Below are 22,945 nucleotides of genomic sequence, written 5' to 3'. Positions count from 1 at the left end.
CTACAACAAGGAAAGGAGCTGAGCCTGGCATCAAAGCCCCAACCCCAACCCTGTTGCAGGGGATGTCCGGATGACAGTTTGATATTCCTGTTTCGCAAGATCAGAATCAGAACAGTTTGATAATAACACGTGATAAGGGGGATGGGAAGGGACAGGGCAGGAGCTGGGCCACGTAAGGAGAAAGACAGCAATTGGGCAACACAGGAAACTCTACTGAAGAGCTGCAGTCAGTCACGCACACATGTGTGGTGCCTGTAGCTCCTGGCACACTCAGATGAACACAGGCAGGCAGGTAGGTGGGTGAGTGGATGGATGGATGGACAGATAGACAGAGGGACAGATAGGCAGATGGGTTGATAGGTACAGATAGACCAGGTCTGTACATAGATGGTTACTGGCATTTCCTATGTAGGTATTTCTCTGTGTCTCTCTATGTACAGATGTACAGTTGTATCTGTGTGTGTGTGTATGTGTGTGTGTGTATGTGTGTGTGTGCATGTGTGTGTGTGTGTGTGTGTGTGTGTGTGTGTGTAATCCTAGACATGGATGTGTATGCAGATAAGACAGAGTTATAGACCATATGTTTAATATACAATGTGTATCACACACACACACATACACACACACATATTTATATATATATATACATATATATATACACATATATATATGGTAGTTAATGTACAACTATATGTGGCATATAATCTTTCTCTATATCTATATAAAACTATATCTAGATGGATGGCTAGACAGACAGATGGACGGATACACAGTCAGATAGGTGGATAGATGGCTATATGAATGGACAGAAGGATAAGACTGACAGATGGGCGGCTAGACAGACAAATGGCTTCAGGTAGAAATAGCTGCAGATAAATACTACACATGGAGGGAATGCATGTGAGGGGATGTGTGTGAGGGAAATGTGTGTGAGGTGATGCGTGTGAGGGGGATGCGTGTGAGGGGATGTGTGTGAGGGGAATGTGTGTGAGGGGATGTGTGTGAGGGGATGTGTGTGAGGGGATGTGTGTGATGTGTGTGAGGGGATGCGTGTGAGGTGATGCGTGTGAGGGGATGTGTGTGATGTGTGTGAGGGGATGTGTGTGAGGTGATGTGTGTGATGTGTGTGAGGTGATGTGTGTGAGGGGATGTGTGTGAGGGGATGTGTGTGAGGTGATGTGTGTGATGTGTGTGAGGGGATGCGTATGAGGGGATGTGTGTGAGGGGATGTGTGTGAGGGGATGTGTGTGAGGTGATGTGTGTGAGGGGATGTGTGTGAGGGGATGTGTGTGAGGGGATGTGTGTGAGGGGATGTGTGTGAGGGGATGTGTGTGAGGGGATGTGTGTGAGGGGATGTGTGTGAGGTGATGTGTGTGAGGGGATGTGTGTGAGGGGATGTGTGTGAGGGGATGTGTGTGAGGGGATGCATGAGCATCAACTGCCACGGCTGCTCTGACTAGGATGGTGGACGCCATTTACATCATTCAGGTGTTTGCTTCTTTCCTTTTTTAATTAGTTTATTGTTTCCCTTTTATCTGTATTGATTTTTTAATTAAACTGCAATTGATGCTTGTTTTCTAGTGTCAGGGATCACAGAGAGAACAGGGACAACCCTCACTTGGTTCCTCCCACACTGGGTGTTGCTCAGGATTTTATGGAATGAAAGCTCAAACTGAGCTCTCCCCTTTCCACCATGCTCCCCACCATGCTCACCTTCCTCATGATGCTCCCTGCCCATGCTTGCCCTCCTCACAGTGTTCCCCGCCCATGATCAACCACTTCACAGTACTCCTCATCCATGCTCACCCTCCTCACAGTCCTGCCCACCCATGCTCATTCTCCTCACAGTGCTCCCCACCCATGCTCACCCTCCTCACAGTCCTACCCACCCATGCTCATTCTCCTCACAGTGCTCCCCACCCATGCTCACCCTCCTCACAGTCCTACCCACCCATGCTCATTCTCCTAACAGTCCTGCCCACCCATGCTCATTCTCCTAACAATCCTGCCCACCCATGCTCATTCTCCTCACAGTGCTCCCCACCCATGCTCACCCTCCTCACAGTGCTCCCCACCCATGCTCACCCTCCTCACAGTGCTCCCCACCCATGCTCACCCTCCTCACAGTGCTCCCCACCCATGCTCACCCTCCTCAGTGATGATTTATACCTTAGAAGTAGGTTCAAGACCTAGTGAAAAATCTTAGGATTTTTTACACATTCAGGAGTAGCATTCCAGTCTCTTCCCACCTGGAGACCTGTTCTCCAACCACCTATGTGAATCTGTGTGCCTTGTCCTCAAAGGGCCAAGGACTGACTTGGGAAGCTTTCTACAGGAGAAGATCCTCCTGTAAACCATAGAGACCTGTGCGTCACTGTGTGTCCATGTGCTCTTCTCTTGGCAGTTATGTACTGTACTGACCCCGGGGAGGTGGAACACTCCACCCGCCTCATCTCAGACCCTGTGCTGCTGGTGGGCACCACCATCCAGTACACCTGTAGCCCTGGGTTTGTCCTCGAAGGGAGCTCGCTCCTCACTTGCTACAGCCGAGAGACGGGAACTCCCATCTGGACATCTCGTCTGCCCCACTGTGTCTGTGAGTCTGTGTTCAGTCTGGGGTCGTTGTTTCAGGCTTGCTTCCTGCTGCAGAGGAGAAAGAAGAAAGGCCTGGGGCAGGGCGGGAGGCATCCCAGTACATGCACCACCAAACAGCTGGCACTGACGGGGAACTTATGAGAAGGCTTTCGGGTAAACATGGCAGCCCTCTGCCAAGCCCCCCTCACTTCCCTCTCGAGGACCTTGCTGTTGTCTCCTCGTCAAGAAGAGGGTGCTAGGGCTGGGGAGACGGCTCAGTGAATGAGTCACTGGCCACACAAACCTGAAAGCCAGAGTTTGAGTCCCCAGCACCTGTATAAACATACTCAGGAGACAGAGACAGGGGATCCCAGGCTGAGCGTCTAGCTGGATCCCTGGAACACAACTCTGTTCAGAGAGAGCCTCCACCTCAGTAAAGCTGAAGGTAGTAGAGAAAGTTGTCCAATGCCAACATCAACCTCTGGCCTCCATGCACACGCTGACATGTGTAAATGCAGTCACACACATGTAACATGCCCACTTGATGCTAACACGCATATGCAAAATAAGAGGGAGAAAGAAAGAGAGAAGAAAGGGAAGATTCTAAATCCAGGTATGGGGCATATCTGCCATCCCTTTGGGGAGACTGAGGCAGGAGGACTGAGAGTTCGTGGCCGGGCAGGGCTTTACAGGGAGACCTTATCTGAGAGATAGAGGAGGGAGTGCCAAGGTTCAGAAAAGGCCTTGGCCGCCAGGTAGTTAACACCAGTTACCAGCCGGTTAACAGAGAGTTCTGACAAGCCCTGCCCACAGCAGCTACTGACCAGGGCAGTGCACAACAACAAAAGAGCTTCACACATCGTTAGGGTTATTTAAAACAGTGTGTTCCCAGCACCCATTTTGGGTGTCTCACAACTGCCTGTGACTCCAGCCCCAAGGGATCTGACTCATGAGAGACTAGAGACAGACAAGCAAAACACCCCTGAGCCTCAGGAGCCTGGGGGACCCAGAACTAATACTTAAATAATAAGGGGGAGAACAGAGCCCTGGCAGTGGACAGCCGGTGGCCTTGGCCGCCCCTCCAGGAGGAATATATTCTATGGCCTGTTACTCAGGCCCGGCCCCAGACCAGGCAAGCAGCCCCACCAGCAGACAGGCAAAGCCACTGGAAATTGAGAAGGCCAAGTCCCAAGGAGGCTGCTCTCCTGTGTGGCCGTGTTCCTCCCCTTGGGCAGCACAGTGCTGCCTCAACTCCTCTTGCTCCTGTAAAGAAAGAAAGAAAAAAAACCCTGAGGGTGTGTCACTTCTGATAGAGGAGAGAAAGTAGTCAAAGTGAAGACTTCCTCTCTCCTTGGCTTGTGACCAAGATCCTGCTTGTGTAGACCTGTGTGTACACGTGCAAATTACAGAAAGCTGAGGTTCACAGGGAGAAGTAGCCTGCGTGACTATAACTAGATACTTGGGGCAGATTAATTTAGAAAGAAAACGGGTTCATCTAGTGCCCGCTGGTCTGTAGTCTTTAGTACAGGGCAGTTGGTCTGATGTGAATCTTGGCCAGAGTTTCTGGTGAAGCAGAGAGCTGGGACCAGGGTCCCTTTAAAGGAACAACCAGATGACTCCAGAACCCCCACTAGGCCCCATCTCCCACAGTGGCCTCTTGGGAACAACCCTCAACACACAGAGCTCTGAGGAACACTCAACATTACAGGTAGGGGCAGCCTCCAGAGCCCAAAGCATGAGCTCTGGGCTCTCCCAGAGACACCCATTCAGAAGCCCCATTACTGCAACCAAGGCTGCAGAGATCCCAAGTAAGAGGATGGGCCAAGCCAGCTGTCTCCAGAGACACACCCCACAACAGGCCACCAAAACCCCAAGATCCCCAAACCTGGAGCTTCCCTCCACTGGGTCCAAAGTTCCTGGAAATCTCAGTGTCAGGTGCAGGACTGAGTGGGACCAGCTTCCCTGACACCCACACTAATGAGCTCACAAGTTGCAGCAGGCGTCAGGACACCAGGAGGCTCAGGAAGAACCTGAGGGGGCAGGGGAGGATGGATGGGGCAGCCTCACTGGAGAAGGGGAGAGCCAGAGTATCACTAGGCTGAGATAAAAGCTTGGCCTATGACACACTGGACACATGAGTTACCTGGGCCTCAGTTTACTCATCTATAAAATGGCAATGCAGCAAGTTCTCGTCAACAGATGCCAACTTCCCACCAAGCCTGTCTCCACTGGCTGATAGCCAAGCAACTGTGGCAGGTGACTCAATGGTTCTTTGCCACTGATAAGAAGAGAGGAAGACATTTGGATTGGATTTGTGTTTCAGGGTCATTGGCAGACCCTATAAAGACACGATTTCTGGGCCAGCTACGGTATTGTACACCTGTAATTCTAGCACTGCTGAGGCAGGAGGATTGCAAGTTTGAGGACAGCCCGAGCTACATAGTAGCAAACTGACAAAGCTGGCTGCAGGTCGCTGCTGGAGGAGATGCAGGCACTTTGGTCATGATGCTGGGACCCCGGAGGCTTAGGATGGATATCATCAGTCCAAAATGAACATTCAAATATTTCAGCCATGAACTAAGTGATGAATGAACCCATCATCCATACCGTGATGTCACCTCTTTTCCATGGTGGCTGGATTTGCAGCCACCTAGGGAACACAGCTCTGGATGTGTCTGTACAGAGTTTCCAGAGAGAAGACACTGCCACTGGGAACCCTGGATGTGGTGGGTACCATCCAGAAGTCCCAGGCTAAATACAAAGGGGACTACATCTTTCCGCCTCCTGACTGTGGGTACAGCGTAACACTGCCTCATGCTCCTGCCTCTGCATCTTTGTCACCCCGGTGGACTATGGATTGTGAGCCAGAATAGACTCTTCCCTTCCTGAACAGCTTTGGTCAAGGGTTGTATCACAGCAACCGAAAAGCAAGCAACGTGTCAAAATAAAATGTCCACTTCAGAATAGCATCCCACAGCCAGCCACAGTAGCCATACCAGCCATACCTGTGATCCCGGCATGTGAGGGTGGGGAACAGCACGGGGGTGTGGAATCATTCAAGATCAGACAATTATATATAATCATAGCATTATAGAGAGGTCTCCTGGGATGCCACTGCCATCTGCTGGTCACTTCTGGGTACTACATAATACTATGTGGATTACAGGGGACTTTGAAGGCACCCCCTCTGTTCTAGAAAAAAAACGGGGGCCAGATCTTTCTTAATGCTTAGCTGCTGAACCCTGGGAGGACTGAACAGAAACCGGCTCACAGCCTGCACTCCCGCTGGCCTTAAGCTCAGGCCTGGCACAGTCGGCTGCAAGTCAGCTGTCTACCAGGCCAAGCCAAGGAACCAGGGAGCAAACACAGTCCTGATTTCCAGTGTGGTGAGCACACCTGGTGGTGCCTGCAGGCCTTCAGGCAGGCAGAGCCTGAAGAACTGTCTCCATGTGGATGATAGTCATTTGGTTCGCCTGACGAAGCAACACAGAAAGATTAAAACCACCATTTAAACTGAGTTATCACAGCACGCGAGTCTCTTCTCCACCCTGAGGTTGGGGCTAAAGCAGGAAGCTCGTGAGATCCAGGCTGCCTTGGGCTACAGAGAAAGACCCTGTCTTTTAAAAAGCAAAGGCTGGGATGTAACCCACTAGTCTTCCCTCCTGGGGATCCCACAGTGTTTGCTAAGACACGGAAAATAAACTAGACATTAAGTTTAAAAGTTCTCCTTGCCACAGGCCCAGGGATACTCTTTAGAGTTTAGAAATCACTTGTCAGTGTCTTGAGACCCAGCCGTGGCTGCGTAATGCAAGCAATCGTGAAGATTTCCCAGAACTGACTTAAGGGAGGCCCCAGGGCATGATTAAGACTTGGTTGCAAGTCTCAAACTCTGTGCAGAGCCAAGGGTGAACTTGAAGTCTACAGAGGACTTCCATTTCATGGGTCAGCAACATTGGCCATGCATGGCCCCTCATGAGCCACTGGACTGCTCTAGGGAGCTGGTTTGAAGAGGACTCTGCACCCCTGCCGCTGCTGTGAAGGCCCTCCCCCCACAGAAGGGGGCTCTCCAGCACATGAGGCTTCATCTGTCTCCTGTGCCCACCATTTGCATCAAACCTCCCACTTGTGTGTCTGTGACTCATGAGAACACGGACTGTACTGGATCTCAAGGGCAGGACACTTAGTGACCCACTCGTTTCTCTGCAGGTCCCACAGCGGGGCAAGGCTCTAGGAAACCTACAGTTTCTAGGAATTTCTAGGAAACCTAGAAATCTAGGTATGAGTGCCTGCCAGGACCTGCCCATACTACCCCTATTATCTGAGATACACCTCCAACTGTATGGTGGCCTGGAAGGTCCCTTTCTGCCAGCTGACCAGCTGCATGCCGAGTATTGAGGAGAGGGAAGAAATGGGGGCTTTAACTTCTCCTAAAGGCTTTTGTTGGGGTTTAAAGACAATCACTCCAAGGGTGGTAGCCAGTGTCCACCAATCCACCCGTTCCAGATGAAATCCCCGATTCTTCCTGGCACTGACAACTGTTGGTGACACACCTTTATCCACTCATTCATTTTCTCTTTGGGGAACTGAGACTCTGGACCACCTCTAGGGCTGGTATTGGCTATGAGACACTAGGGCTGAGGAGGACTGCGGCTAAGCAGCACACTGGCTGCACCACCCCAGCAGGTCACTGCTATTTGACCGCCAGCCTAGCCAGTAGTGCCACCTCCAAAGAAGCAGAGATCCAGCCTGTAGCATGACAAGCCCTGACTGCTGACACCTCAGAGCCACTGGGGGCCCATCTGCACCGTGTTCTGCTGTGGGTCTCTAGCCTCAGTCCCGGGGAGCAGGAGGATTAGATTTGTTTTATTTACTTCCATGAAGTTAGGACGAAGTGCTATCTAGAAGCAATTTCCAGAGGAAAAGGGTTGACTCCAGCTTACAGTGGTGGGCTTCAGTCCAACACGGTGAAGGGAGGGTGAGGCAGGGGGGCACACTGCATTTGCACCAAGGAAGCAGAGAGTGAACAGGAAACGGAGCTAGGTATAAAACTTCAAGGCCCACCTCCCAAGACAGGCGCCTTCCAGGGAGGCTTCACCTCTTAAAGGTTCCACCGCTTTCCCAACCAGGCAACATTCAGCCACAGGAACCTGCTGGTGATGTTTCACATTCAAACCATGACCTTCCTCATTCTAGCGTGCTGACACATTGTAGCATGTTAGCAGGATAGGTTAGGTGACTGAGTAACTGTTTCCTGTAAACCTGAAATAAGTACAGTGTAAGACTGAGTTCCAGGAAAGAGAAGCCTCAGAGAAAACACACTCCACCACCTCTCTCACAGTCCTGAGGACATTTTACAGAAGCTTTGGGGGCATTGGAATCCCTGGGGACAGACCTGGGTCAGCAAGGAGTCCTTAGATGCACTTTACAAAATAAGACCTGAAACCATTTGAGACCCTTGCCCTATGTAGTCACAAGTCTGGGGTCCTTGTGGTGAGACCTGGACAAGGAGGGCAGGGAGAGGGAGAAGGCCTTCAGCTAGTCTCAGGGGCCTGGCTATACTCAGGGGATGGTCCCAGAGCTTGCCTGCCACAAAAGGGGAGCGAGTAATAATGGAGAGAGAGAGAGAGAGAGAGAGAGAGAGAGAGAGAGAGAGAAGAGCAGAGATGAGGAGAGAGGAGACAGGGTAGGGAGAGGAGATAGGTCGGGAAGAAAGGGAAGAGAGGAGAGAGGGTAGGGAAGGAGGGGAGAGGGTAGGGAGAAAGGGAGAGAAGAGAGGAGAGAGGAGACAGGTCAGGAAGGGAAGGGAGAGGGCAGGCAGAGAGGAAGAGAGGAGAGAGGAAAGGGGAGGAGGCAGGGTAGGGAGAGAGGAATTGAAGAGAGAAGGAGAGGGGAGACAGGGTAGGGAGGGGAGAGGAAGAGAGGGCAGGGAGAGAGGAGAGCAGGCAGAAAGGGAGGAGAGAGGGCAGGCAGAGAGAGCCCCTCGCTTGGCAAGGCACATGTGTTTAGTGGAGGCAGGCACAGTCACAGGGGAGAGAAGATGAAGTGACCCTGGGAGACAGTTGGGAGTGGTTGTCAAGCGCCTCCAGTTCCTATGGGTCTAGGCAGGCCACTTCCCTGGAGTCATGAACCAGCAGGGTCACACCAGGAAAATTGACGGAAGATGGGAAAGAGCCTAGGTAAGCCACGGGCTTTCCTCTGGTTCCTCCTCTTCCCAGTCTTGCTCACCTGGGAGCACCTAAAGCTGCCAGTGAAGCCCTTGTCTTTCTGAATGGCCAGCAGCTAGCTCAGGAGGTGACGCTAATAAGCCAGCATGAGGGCCCACAGGCGGGACTCTGATAGGGAGATGCCGGAACCTGTGTGTATGGTTAGTATAGTGTGGGGTACCTGACACTCAAGACTGTATACAAGCCCTCAAAAATCAAAACAGGAGCCGTGCTGGGACCCAGCAATTGTTTTTCTGGGTGTCTCCCCCAGAGAAGCAGAAGTGGGACTCAGCCGGATTTGCACCCCCATGGTGACATCCATACTGTTTACATTATATCAATTATAATTATTACATCAATAGTGATTGCATTAGCCTAAGCCACGTGTGAAAATGGGACACAGGGCATGGTCTGCTCATCCACGGAATACCATTCAGCCTTAAAAACAGAAGCCCTAGCCGGGCCTGTGGCAGCACACGCAGTTCATCCCAGCACTCAGGAAGCAGAGGCGGATCTCTGTGTTCCAGTCCAGCCTGGTCTACAGAGTGAGTTCCAGGACAGCCAGGGCTACACAGAGAAACCTTGTCTCAAAATAAACAAAAGCAAGCAAACAAACAAAAAAAAACGAAGGTGCTTATGATTCAAGGTAGGAACCTCGAGAATCTTGTGAGAGATGAAATAAGCCGTTCACTCAGATTACAGGTCACACCTTTCCCTTCCTCAAGTTCAAAGACACGGGAAGCTGGAGTACGGGAGATAGGCCTTAATGTAGTGGCCCAGCAAGGGGCACCAGGTCCTAGAGGTCGGCTGTTCACGGCTAAGTTGGTAAACTTTGTGAGGATTTTGCCACAGTTTAAAATCTTGTAAATGTTTGAGGGTTTGTGGCGCTTTGTGCGCAGAGCAGCGTTGCTTTCTGGCAAAGGGCTCACCCAGCAAGTTCTGCCTTAAGGGCTGCCTCTGCCTGGATTTGGCGTCTGCAGTACCCAAGAGCAGCCACCAGGGGGAAGCGTGAGCCTATTGGTTGCAGCCACTTAGCTTTTGGCTCCACAGACAATTGACCCGGATAATGCAGCGTTTTACTGCGCGGGCACTGCTGGATGGAGGGAGGAAGCATTAGACAGTTTGTGGCAGGTGGCGTCAGGGAAAGATTCCTGGAGGAGAAATTAGTGATCGGAAACAGACGGGCTCTGGAGGAGTGGACCGTCTTTTTATTCGGTTGCCATCACTTACTGAGCGCCCTCCACAGAGCAAGGGCATTCTCCCTCTCTTAGACCCATCCCCATTTGCTAAAGAGGAAGCTGAAGACCAGGAAAGGTGTAATACTTTCTGGAGAACGCACAGCTAGTAGAAGGAAGAACCTAGATTTTATCTTATTTTTATTTTTTTTTCACCCAGATTCCACAACCCTATTCGTTTTGTAGTGCTCACAGAACTGTGTAGTCTGTATCCAGAGATGGGAGTCAGAGCGGGAACCATCTGGGCACGGGGTGCAATTCTAGAGAGAGGATGCCGCCGGGTGGGCTATGTCACCCAGAGACTGGGACTGTCTCAGAGCCATGTCTGGCTTCATTTCAGCTGAGGAGTCCCTGGCATGTGACAACCCAGGGCTGCCTGAGAACGGGTACCAGATCCTGTACAAGCGGCTGTACCTGCCCGGAGAATCCCTTACCTTCATGTGCTACGAGGGCTTTGAGCTCATGGGTGAAGTGACCATCCGATGCATTCTGGGACAGCCATCCCATTGGAGTGGGCCCCTGCCCATCTGTAAAGGTAAAGAAAGCCAAGGAGCCAGGGTGAGGGCTGGCTCCAGGGGAAGCTGAGCTTACTCTGAGCCTGGGTTTCACAGAATCCAAATCCAGTGGGTGCCTATCCAGTCTAGTTTCTTCATTTGTTCATATGTTTCTCGAGACAGGGTCTCATGTACCCTAGGCTAGCCTTGAACTTCCTTTGTAACCAAGGCTGGCCTTGAACTCCCATCCTCCTCCTTCTACCTCTCAAGTGCTGGGATTACAGGCACAGGCCACCAGTCCTTGGTCCCTTTTTGTTATTATAACAAAATACCCGAAAATGGATACTTTATGAAGAAGTCTGTTTAGTTCCGGGTTGTGGAATTCAAGGCACAACCCTGCACCTCTGGGGGATGCACGCCACCTGCTGACACAGCAGGGCCATCCCACAGGGGGACAGAGAGAGAATGCTAGCTCTTACAGAGCCACTGAAGCCCAGCCATAGTCACCTCTGAAACAACATCAGCCCATAAATCTGGCACTAACGTAGTGGTGGATGGAAGTAATGGTGCAGCGTGGTCCTTGCTAGCTCTCGGCTGCCAGCATGTTCCCACTCTGTTCCCGCTCTAACCACAGCACCCGCTAGCCAGTGGTGCCAGCCCGGGACCCACGAGACATTGGTGTGGCTGTTGCCTCCACCGGTCAACTCCGTGGAGTCCGTGGCTCTAAGCATGGCTCAAGGGCTAACTCCCTTGTCATAGCCCCATGTGGTAGGTATAATAATTCCCAGTACCCGGTAGAAATAAGACTCTTAATGTTTAAGGTTAACCAAATAGATTTATATATCAGTAAATGCTCAATATACAAGATGCCCACACACTTAGAATTAACCCAATATCTAACCTTTTGATATGAATAACTACCCGAGACTGCTAGAGACACAGTCTGCCTGCATCTCGCTTCCCCTCTTCCTCTCGTTCCTTTCTCCTCCCAACTCCTAGCTCCGCCTACCTCTTCTCTATCCAATCACAGAGGTCCACTGCAAATACATTGTTGCAGGACTTTTCCTAATTCTCCAGTTGAGAAGCCAGCTAGCTTCTCAGCAGAGAGTGTCACTGCTCAATTAGCTGAAATCTAATCAGGGGTCCTGGGACTTGCCAGCGCGTGCATGCAGAGTGGCCAACACAGCCTGATCGCCTTTGGTGCAGTCCGCTATTTAAACCTTCACTTCCACAATCCGGAAGTGCCCTGGTGGGAGCAGTTCAGCACTCGGCCAGCAGGGTGGCTTTGGTGATAGACCATGAGTTATTACCCTGGGACCTTGAACTTCAGGGTTTTATAAGAAATATGTTTATGAAAATAATGTAAATAGAACACTGATCCCAGTCAATAACTATGGGAGATGAAAGTAACACAGTCGGTATCAGGGTCTTGAGTCAGGCATCCTTGGAAACAGTATAAAAAGACCCCATGAAAATATTATATAATTAGAGGTGGTGCCATACACCCACCAGAACAGCATTTTGGAGGCTGGCGATGAACATTCAAGGCTAGCACAAGAGGCTGTCTCAATAAAGCAAAACAAAACGTTAAGATCTGTGAGAGAGGCTAAAGATGTGGGTTGGAATCCCGAGTTCCCAGCTTAGAAGCTGTGTGACCTCCGAGGCCTTGCTACACTTCTCTGAACCCATTTCCTCTCCTGTAAAACCATGACAATGAACCGTCACACACAGGAGATTGGCAAGGGGTGGGCGGGGATGCAGGAGCTCTTGACATGATACAGAATGTGTGGCTTGTGCCATCACAGTCCATGACACTGCGGCTGCTTACCCATCTTGTTCCTCTCAATGTCGCGGGAGGTACCGTGGAGAGCTGTGCTGAAAAACACCATCAGCCCCACGCTCACACGGCACTCCTGGGGCCCTTCCACCTCTGCCTGTGCAAACAGTAAACTCCCTCGGCGTTGACACTGCTTCCTGTTTCTGTTTCAGTTAACCAAGACAGTTTTGAACACGCGTTGGAAGGTGAGTCTTACTCCGTCTTGTAAGTTCTAATACATCAGGCAGCTGTGTTGATAGCTTGTTCCCAGGACCTCCGGACATAGCTATTAGGGCTGGAGAGAGGGATAGGTGGTTAAGAGAGTCCACTGCTCTGCAGAGGTCATGAGTTTTGTTCCCTGCACCTGCAGTCAGGCTGCTCTCCAGCTCCAGGGACCCAACGCCCTCTTCTGGCCTCTGTGGGAACTACACTCATGTGGCACACAGAGAAAGAGACACAGAGACAAGAGAAAGAAGCAATAATAAAAGCAAGAATAAATAAAGATTAAATGCAAAAATAAATAATAAAAATTAACTTACGTCCCTAAGTATAACTTGAAGGGATTTGAGAGTGGCCTTTCAGTCAGAAAAACCTGAGAAGCCCCACCATGCCAAACAGCTTCCAACCCACAGGTGCTGTAGGAATGAAAGAGACACACCTCACATCCTGGGCAGAGCATCCTCATAGCTGAAGAGGGAAAGGCTGCTGGTGGCAACCAGGGTGTCCTCCCTCTGGCTTTGCTTCCTGGTACAGCCACCTCTCCTCTTGGGTGTGGCTTGTTCTTGTGGACAACAGCTAGCCAGGGTTCTCTCATTTTTTAGATTCCTTCCTTTGGTTCTTGTCTTAGTCCTCTGTCTCTTTGCCGTGACAAAACTCCCAGTGAAGGCAGCTTAAGGGAAAAAGGAATGGGTGTGGCTCACGGGCCCAGGGTACAACCTGGGGGAGGGGGGAGGGGTAGGGCAGCAGGAGCCTGAGGCAGCGTCTTACATCGTACCCATGGCCAGGAAGCAGGATGGTGATGTTCAACTCACTTTCTCCTTTGATTTTGGTCAGGGACCCATGGTATGGAGCTACCCATATCTAGGATGGGTCTCCCCACCCCACGTAGCCTTTTCCAGATATCTCATAAACACACCCAGAGATGTGTCTCCTAGGGGACTCCCGAACCAGTCAGGAAGACAGTGAAGTCGAACACTCCCACACATGAAGCAGCCTGCCTTCTACACCATATCCAGTCAGTTCAGTGCAGGATGGTGACCTGTTCGTCTCATCTAGAAGAAGCCATAACCAGTTCAATGGCTGTTCCCGTGGTCTCTAGCGTGATTCGTGTAGTTCTGACTACCTACAACTGGCCGGGCATCGGGCTGTGTGAGGTACAAGGTCCTCAGCCGATGTTCCTATGGCAGATGTATGTTAGTCCAGCAGAGTCAAGCAGGGGACAAAGATAAGTCCCGGAGGATATTGGGTCAGCCATTCATCTTAGGAAGCAGCGTGCCCCCACAACGTTCATCCCTCTGCCTAGGAGTCCCCGGCTGCCTTTTGCTTTGTGTGCAGTGAGCCACCATGGCAAGGCCACCCAGGGTCCTGTGCTCAGGAGGTGTGAACAAAGCCAGGGTCCAGGTATACATGTTCATTGTGGAGGTCAAGGATGGTTATTTTCACTCATGTAGGAAGTGGGTGATGGTTATAGATGGGGAAAGTAGCTGAATTTTGTGAGACGCGGCCAGAGAGGACGGCAGAGGGCTCAGGCTTCTAGAACCAATGTGGGAGAGGATGATCCAATCTCAAACTGTGCTAGGAAAAATGATCCCAAGGTCCCAAAATATCTGCCATGATCTGTGCGGCTGCCACGTGCATTTGGGGCAGCAAGAAGCTGGGCAGTAGGGCTGTCCACACTGCCCCAAGCCATCCCTTAGTGCATCGCACAGGCGAGCTCTAAGAATGGGCCCCAGCCTGCTGCAGCTGCTCACAAAAGTGTCCAGAGAACAAGGCAAGATTGTTCTAGAACTTTGTCCGAGTCACTCCCTGAATTGAATTTTCACCAGATCTCTGCCTTCCAACGGGCTTCGCATGAACAGGGGTCAAACTGGCTCTCAGCCACTCTTTGGTCACCACAGCCAAGGGTGACTCTGGGCTCCTCAGCAAGGGCCAGCGGCCCAGCTTCTGCTCTCTGCCCCTCCACAGCTCTCCCATGTCTAAGGCTGTGGGTTGTCAGCTGGGGAGGGGCACTCACTTGAGAGCAGGTTCCCTGTGGGCGTGGGGCTCACGGGAGACAGGAAGCTCAGTGGCTTGTGTGCTCAGTAGCAGAAGCGGCAGCAGAATCTTCACTGGAAGGCGGGAACACGGCTCTGGCCATCTTCATTCCGGTCCTTCTCATCTCCTTGCTACTGGGAGGAGCCTACATCTACGTCACGAGGTAGGTGGGGCTATACCCTTGTGAGCTCCACCTCTGGGGCCTTAGCTAGTGGGAGGAGCCTGCATCTACGTCACGAGGTAGGTGGGGCTATACCCTTGTGAGCTCCACCTCTGGGGCCCTTGCTAGTGGGAGGAGCCTACATCTACATCACGAGGTAGGCAAGGTTGTGCCCTTGTGAGTTGCACCTCTGGGGCCTCAGCATCTCTGCCTGATGCTTGGATACAGTGGCCTTGTTTGATGTGAGAGACTGTGGTCAGAATCAGAAGGTGTCTTGGTGCCTCCTGGTTTCCCCTGTGGCTTCCCGGGGACAGTCTTCCCTCTGTTCACTTAGCAAATGCAAGAGATAGCGCAGGGCTTGATCCCAGGTGCCGATGATCACAGCACTTGCCCTGGAATGATAAAAAGCCATGTCTAGAGCAGTCACAGACACACCCACCAAATGGTTTCAGAGCCACAGCCATGTGCCAGCAGCCTCTGGGTTCTGGGAACATCACGGTGAGCAAAGCAGACTCCAGTGAGGAAGAGTAGCCAATCTCCAAAGCACAGGAGGAAATCAAGTACCGATAGTCGATAAACAGAAGGAGCCTGGAACAGAAGTTGCATGCTCCGGTGGAGTGGGCAGAAGAGACCACGCTTAGTAACGCTTCTGAGCTGGCTTTAAAGTGGTCGTGAGTGACATAGGAAGCTGGCAGGTGGAGAAAGGTGAGCAGGCCTTGTAGACCTCACCCCTGCCTTCCACAGAGCAGTGTGTGGTGGGGTGCCATCCGGGGAGACACAGGGCGGGGCTTAGAAACAAGTCAAAGCAGAGAGAGAGAGGAGAGAGGTAGCAAGAGTAGCCCCTGTGGGGTCATGAGTGGAGATCACTTGCCCTCAACAGGACCCCACCCACTCAGGGCTGTGTCTACACACCCCATGCCCTTCATAGAGCCCCAAGCAGCAGGGCAGGGTTGCAACTCCAGCTTTGTCGTCTGTCCCGCAGGTGCCGACAATACTCCAGCCTCCGCCTGCCCCTCATGTACTCCCACCCCTACAGCCAGATCACCGTGGAGACTGAGTTCGACAATCCCATCTATGAGACTGGGGTAAGTGGCTCTGCTGCCCTCCTGGAGGGCTTCCCCTTGCCCTATCTGATCCCCAGATGAGCAGAGTGCCTCCGGGAGAAGCCAGCCCTGCTCATCTTGGAACTCAGCTTGGAGCATCCAGGGGCAGCTGCTGTGTTTATCTGAGCTCCATGGATCTTTCTGCACCTTGCAGGGCAGGCTCCTGTGGACATCAGGAGACAATGCTAATGCTACAGCCGTGCCTCAATTACAGACAAGCACATGATTGCCTTTTGACCTCCCTGTCAGGGAAACCTCACAAAGCACTCCTTCAAGAACTTAGGTGGCCAGGTCACTCACTCTTTGGGGCCTCTGGGTGTATCAGGAGTTAAGCTAGAGATGAAGGGTGGTTGCTGGCCTCACGTGACTTGCATTTGAAGTCCACTCCTTCTGTGGCTAGGATGAGCCATGGGAAGGTGTTCAGGCGGCAATGGCAGGAGCGTCCCATCCCTCTTCCAGCTTTGTCTATCCACCCAGCATTGGATGTAGCAGGCATGTGCACTGCAGGTACCACAGCCTGGCTGCAGGCTTCAGGGTGCTGCAGAGGGTGGCTATGTCCAATAGGCAGTGGTGCCCTTTCAGCTCCCACGGAAGCTTTCCAGCATCACCAGGAACTGCAGGTTTCTGTGGTTGTAAAGCTGCTGCAGGTACAATGGCTGACTCCAGTGAGCAGAAAAGCCTGGCAGAGCACACGGGGCACCAACAGTGGTGTGTGATGTACCACATGACCCTCAGACTCTTCTCTGTGACTCAAGAGGACTTGGAGGTCCAGCGAGATGAAAGCGGCTCAGACACGGCTGTATAAGCTTAACTTGACGTCCTGAGCCCTCCCTGCCCTCCTGCCTCCCTGAGTCTCCATCAAACCGGTCCATAGTTAACGATGAGTTATCATCCTGAAAGACCTGGAAAGCTAGCGGGTCATGTGATTGCATAGTGGGGACCCTTGAGGTGAGTGGAAAGAGTTAGTAAAGCTGAGATGTAGACATGGTTGAGAGTTAGAAATTGTCAGGCTTGTAAAAAGGTCCGAGGTGCATACGGGGAGCCTCCAGGCTTAGGGCTGTTGACAGCTCTGTCTTCAAACAAATATGCCTTGAGAAGTAATTCTCCCTGCTGCTAGGAAACGGGCAAACATAGTCCATACTGACCTGCCACCACTTCCTGCTTTGACCTCCCGTGTGAACTATCTCCTATATTAACATTCTGCCTCAGGGCTCACAAGTCATAGCCACAGGTTCACCAAGGCTTAGCCCGGGGAAGGAGTCACACCACCTTGGCTCACCACACCACTGTGGTTGCTTGGACTTGTGGGTAGTCACAGAAAAAGAGGAGCTTGAAAAAATAGGTCAGAGCTGGATTGGCCGGGAACCTGTGACCTCTGACGGGTCTCTTACACATTATAGGAGTTCTCTGCTCAGGCAGGCTGTTTTGTTCCCTAAAACTGAGGGCAGGCTTCTGGTCATCTGAGCTTGGTTTTTTCTACATCTGTCTTCATGCTTTTGGAAGCCCCTCCCCCCTCCTCCTACCTACACAGGCCTGACTTTTGTAAGGTGGGGACCATGAGAACACCTTACATTCTTCCCATGGTACTTCCCATCTGCCAGGAAGTGTTGATGTGACCGGCCATAGCTGTGTTAGCCTCCCAGAAAGTGACTGTGGCACTTCCTAGGTAGAGCCTGTGATGTCATCGGCTCCTGGCCCTCAGCCCTAGTTCCAACTCAGTGGAGAAGGGGAGAAGGGGACCAGCCACCTCTGCATGGTTTTTATTCTCTTCTCAGATCTGAAGAGAAGGTCACGACAGAATTCAAAAGATGGATTTGTATTGACTGGGGGTGAGGGGGGGTCCCGATTGCCTGAGAGTCAGTCCTGAGGCAATAGGAGGCTTATCGCATCAGAGGGTTGGGGTTTTCAGAGGACCAGCTATGTCAGCTCTGCCCCCTCCCCGCCCCCCCCCCCCCCCGTCTTTTCACTCTCTATGGCCACAGTGTTGGCGGGAGATCAGAACCCAGAAGATGACATAGCACATCGCACACCTGTAATGGTGATTCAGTAGAGCAGACTACAGTGTAGAGCCACAGACCCCAGGCCAGGGACACAGGGAGGTGTAATACCTTAGATGTCTTGGGATGTCACTCTGCCATTCAGGGCTTAACCCATGTGTGTCACTCTGTCCTGCAGGAAACGAGAGAGTATGAAGTTTCCATCTAACAAGAGCTGCCCTGGAAAGGGGGACTTCAGAGACAGACATACAGACATGAACTGTCAGGACCTCCTCGAACATTCATCAGTGACCCTGTGGCATTGGGTTGCAGCCCGGCGTGGACGCCATCTTTCCTCTACACTGTTTCTTCGCATTACTTAACTATATTTAAGATTGAAGGCATTGACATCGGTGAGGTCGGTACATTGCGGAGGCAGCCAAGGTCACATGACAGCCTCTGTTCCAAAGGCAGGTCAAGTTGGATCAGCAGTACCAGGCTTGGGCCACCCCCCGTCCTGCATGGTCTTTGGCAACATGCCACAGCGGACTTGGTACAAACAGAAGCCCTGGGGTTGTCAGAGTGCATCTTGCAGGTTTGCCTTGGAATGGGATTTAGCCTGAGAACTTAAGCCCCTATTTCCCCTTCAAAACAAATTCTGTATCCTCTTTTCCAATTTAAAACCCCTCCAAAAGGTCTTACCCCACCTTCTTCCTCCCATGGCCTTCTAAAGGCAGCAAAGACTTTCCTAGTATGCCCTGAGCCCAAGAAACACTGATAAGATGAGCAGGCAGCACCTTTCTTAAAAGGTGATTAGCCCAAAGCACTGTCAGAGGAGAGGTACAGGGATCCTGGGGAAGGGGACGTCAAAGAGGGATGGATACCAGATGAGTTATGCACTGGAACCAACCACAGCTGGCATGGCCATCCTGAGGCTAGGGACATAAATCCACAGGCAGCTTGTACTACAGAGTCCCCAGGTCTGCAGGGGAGGGAGGGATGTGCTCTGACCTGAAGGTCAGGGGGTCTGCTCTGATTCTCCCCTGGGCTCCTAGACTGTCTTGACCTTTGACATAGCCGTGAGAGACACTGCCTCCAGATCTTCTTGTTCTCACAAACTCCTTGGTGGGTGGGGGTGGGGGGGATGCTGAGAAAGAGAGAGGTCCCTCCCTGGCCTCTCAGGCTCTGGGGAAGCAGGGATGGAGATGGTGGCGTCAGCATCCAAGCAGGTTCCCTGTGGGCAGAGCAGGGTGGGAAACCACAGGATAACAAGGTGCAAAGGTCCAGCCTGAACGTCAGGAAAAACAAAAGGTTTCTGAACAGCAGACCCTCCCAGCCTTCAGCTACTGCTCTGTTAGCCTTCGTTAGAGGTCATGGCTTTCCAAAAGATTATTCTCTAAGTACAGTCATAAAGAAAGGTGTCAGGGTTAGGTGCTGGAGGAGACAGCAGGCATGGGGGCAGTGATCAGGGGTGTTGAGCAGCCACGCATCTGGGCATTCAGCTTCAAGGACCTTCCCTGTGTTCTCCTGTGCTGTCTGGGGTTGTTGTGTTAAATCCCTGGGTTTCAAAGAAGACAGCACTCTTTGACTGCAGGGTTATAGGGAGAGTATATCTTCTCAGCCCTCATCCTACCAAGGATGGACTCATCTTCCTCCAGGAAAGCCCCCTGTATGCATTGCCTGACCACTGTGGCTTAGGGGTGGGAAGGGGGGTGTTTCTGGTCACTCAGCTCATTTACCCACAGAAGAACCAGAGGAGAAACTGTATAGGCTCTAGGGAGCAGAGTCCCCTTGGGGAAAGACCTACTATGAGTAGCGTGGCCTTTCTCCCAGAGGCAGAACCTATTCGAGATGCTTCCAACCCCAGCCCTAGGTCGCCTGCGAATTCTGTCTGTGCTGTTTGATTTTAGTCCGCCCCTGTGGGAACTAAGCACTTGCCTTCTATAAAGGCTGACTATATGTCGCCCTTCTAACCCTGCTCCCTAAAGCTGACTATGTCATGCCCAGGTCATCTCTCAACTATTGGGGTGGGGGTGGGGGGGTAAAATGTTGACTTTTTTTTTTTTTTTTTTTACATGAGACCAATGTCTCAGTTCTGACTTAGTGATACAGTCGGTGTGGCCATGTTTTAAAACGTTGTTCTAGCCTGGAGGTGGATCATGCGAGCTCTTAATGTACAATGACAGAAAGAACATGCTGGTGTCTAATTTTTTTTTAAATACTTGACTGTGTATTTGTAACATGTAAAGGTTTGATTTAAAAAAAAAAAAATGATGTTATCAGTGCCAAATTACCAGATGCCAGTTCCAAGGCATTTCATGACGGTCCATCCCTGTCTGTTTTTACAAGATGGAAATTTGAACCCATCGGGATTAAATATTTTTTTGAACGGGATACACTCGTGAGCCCTCCCACAAGCAGCTCCCTGTTCTGACGTCAGTGGGGACACGTGTTTCGGAACGTGCTCATCCTTCACACTGATTGGCGCAGGCAGCACTGAAAACACGCACAGCTCCGCCCCCTTCTGCTCAGCGCTCATCTCCCCTCCCCACCCCTCACCCCAGTCCCCTTAGCTTGCCTTTTGGTAGACTCATTTTGCCAGCATAAGTATTCTGACCTCTGCCTGGGGGGCCATCTTTCCAAGCAATCACACCCCGAGCCTTTGAAGCCAGCTCTTCGGAGAATTTCACAAACCTCAGGGGACAACTCTGGAAATCCACACACAGCCCTGGAGAAGGAGAAAGGTTTGAACCTGGATGGCACCCTGGGGACTCCGACGAACCAATGGGTAGCTTCAGAAACCGTAGGCTAAACGACCTCTTCCTTTGGTGGACCTTCCTGTGTCTTTGATGAGGCCCGGTGAGATGGCACAACAGGCCCGGTCTTGTGCGGCACACTGCACCCACAAAGACAGGCGTCTTCTCTCACGGACGCTTGCTCTTTCATTTATCATCAAACAGAATTTAAAAAGGCAAACTTTCTAAGCTAGAAAAATGAAACGAAATCATTTTCCACTTTGTATATATTGCTGCTAATAAAACAGCTGTAAAAGAATGCTGGCTGGAGGTTTTGTGCTGAAGCTCCCAGGTGACATCGAGGGCTCTGTTTCCGGTTTCTGGGGATTGTTTCTAGTTTCTGGGGATCAGAATGAGGTAACAAGTGCTGATACTTCAGATGGAGATGCAAGGCTTCTCTGGAGTGGCCCTGGGCACCTTTAGAACAAGACCTGTCTGGGGAACTGCTACCAAAGGACGGAGCAAAGTTGGCGGAGTTGGATGGTTCAGTGGGTAGACCTGATGACCTGAATCTGATCCTGGGATCCACAAGATATGAGAAGGTTGGCTGTACTATCCTCTGACCTCCTGGTGCATGTTATGTGCCCTACACATAAACAAGCACACGAAGAACATAAATACAATCTTAAAGCTTTTTTTTTTTTTTCAACAGACCAAAAAAACTGAAAGCAGGTCACAGAGTTTTTCCTTCTGGTAATAATGCATTTGATTGAGTTCGATATAATTTTCAAGTGTGTCTTTCAAAAGAAGATACCAGATCATTTCTAAGGAAAGAGAAGAAGGAGGAGGAGAGAGGGGGGGGAGAGGGAAAGTAAGAGGAAGAGGAAGGAGGAGGAGGGAAGAAAAGGAAGAGGCGGGAAGGGACATGCTCCTGTAATCAGAAGACAGAGGCAAGACGATAATTCAAGTCTGTCCTAGGCTACACAGTAAGACTGTGTCTCCAGGGGCTGGAGAGATGGCTCAGAGGTTAAGAGCACTGACTGCTCTGTCAGAGGTCCTGAGTTCAATTCCCAGCAACCACATGGTAGCTCACAACCATCTGTAATGGGATCCAATGCCCTCTTCTGGTGTGTATCTGAAGACAGCTGCAGTGTCATATAAACAAAACACAAATTTTTTTTATTTAAAAAAAAAAGTCTGTGTCTCAAAAAAAAAAAGTTTCCAGGGATTTTAATTCCAAAGTTTCCAATTCATATATCTTAACCTAATAAGCTTTCTCAGTATACATGTTGCTACAACATCAATTTGTGTGTCTTTGTTGTTCATGTCTTTGCTGAGACAGAGTCTCAGCTATGAGCCATAGTGAGCACAGCGTCAGGCTGCAGGTTGTGCTTGATTTCATTCGCAACAATACTGTTATGTTTTTCCCAATCTGCCTCACACGGGGCTTGCTTCCCCGACACCTGCTGGTCAGCAGTCTCTAGAGTTAGCTTGGATGGATGGAGAGTACCCAACCTCCTGAAGGGAAGGCAGACTGGAGGCTGCTCCAGTCCCAACCCAACCCCCTTCCTCCCTACCTTAAACCCAGTCAGATGCCTTGGAGGACAGCAGTCCCTGTGTGGAAGTAACGTCGGGATGACAGAAATAAGAGCTCAGCGGGCAGGAGAGGAAGCCTGGGTCTCAGAAGAGCCTGCATTCCTCCATCCAAACAGCAAAAGATCCCGTGGCACAGCATGAGCCAGTCACCAACCATGAAGGAGGAGGTGGGCATGCAGATTCTGCAGCTAGAGGAGCCTGGGCATGTAGAAATGCCATTTCCAAAATTCTACCAGCCTTTCAGGTTTTTTTTCTCCCTATAAACTTTCACCCAAAGTCGGTCTTTCATATTTCTCTGGTACACATGTCTGTATACATGTTTCTATGTGCACAGAGGTGCCTTAGTTAGGGTTTTACTGCTGTGAAGAGATACCATGACCAAGACAACTCTTATACAGAAAACATTTAATTAGGGCTGGCTTACAGTTTCAGTAGTTCAGTCCATTGCCATCATGGTGGGAAGCAGCGTGCAGGCAGACATCGTGTTGGAGGAGCTGAGAGTTCTACTTCTTGATCTGAAGGCAGCCAGGAGGAAGCTCTGATTCCACACTGGGCAGAGCGTGAGCATAGGAAACCTCAAAGCCCACCCCTACAATGACACACTTCCTCCAACAAGACCACACCCACTCTAACAAGGCCACACCTCCTAAGAGTGTCACTTCCTGTGAGACAAGCATTCAAACACATGAGTTTATGGGGCCCAAACCCATTCAAACCACCACAGAAGGTAACACCAAATATCCTCAGAGAAACCAATTCACTCTTTTGAGACAGGGTCTCTCACTGGTCTGGAGCTCACC

The 22,945-nt window shown here is 51.1% G+C and overlaps 1 protein-coding gene across 3 annotated transcripts in view; it reads left to right on the top strand.

The window, feature by feature from the left end:
- Sez6l (seizure related 6 homolog like) overlaps positions 1 to 20,868 on the top strand; it is a 169,942-nt gene extending 149,074 nt beyond the window's left edge. Inside the window, exons 12-17 of one of the 3 annotated variants that reach the window (XM_076922410.1) lie at positions 2,405 to 2,596; positions 10,353 to 10,547; positions 12,496 to 12,528; positions 14,630 to 14,738; positions 15,718 to 15,820; positions 18,014 to 20,868. In XM_076922410.1, coding sequence (XP_076778525.1) covers positions 2,405 to 2,596; positions 10,353 to 10,547; positions 12,496 to 12,528; positions 14,630 to 14,738; positions 15,718 to 15,820; positions 18,014 to 18,043 — 662 coding nt within the window. In that variant the 3' untranslated portion in view covers positions 18,044 to 20,868. Of the gene's footprint in view, positions 1 to 2,404; positions 2,597 to 10,352; positions 10,548 to 12,495; positions 12,529 to 14,623; positions 14,739 to 15,717; positions 15,821 to 18,013 lie in introns of all 3 variants that reach the window. The other 2 variants (XM_076922409.1, XM_076922408.1) reach the window with 2 other exon arrangements.
- Positions 20,869 to 22,945: the final 2,077 nt, after the last annotated feature.

The sequence above is a fragment of the Arvicanthis niloticus genome, chromosome 24, assembly GCF_011762505.2.
Source record: "Arvicanthis niloticus isolate mArvNil1 chromosome 24, mArvNil1.pat.X, whole genome shotgun sequence".
NCBI lineage: Eukaryota > Metazoa > Chordata > Mammalia > Rodentia > Muridae > Arvicanthis > Arvicanthis niloticus.
Note: the sequence above shows the minus strand (reverse complement) of the source record. Positions and strands in the feature narration are given on the sequence as shown.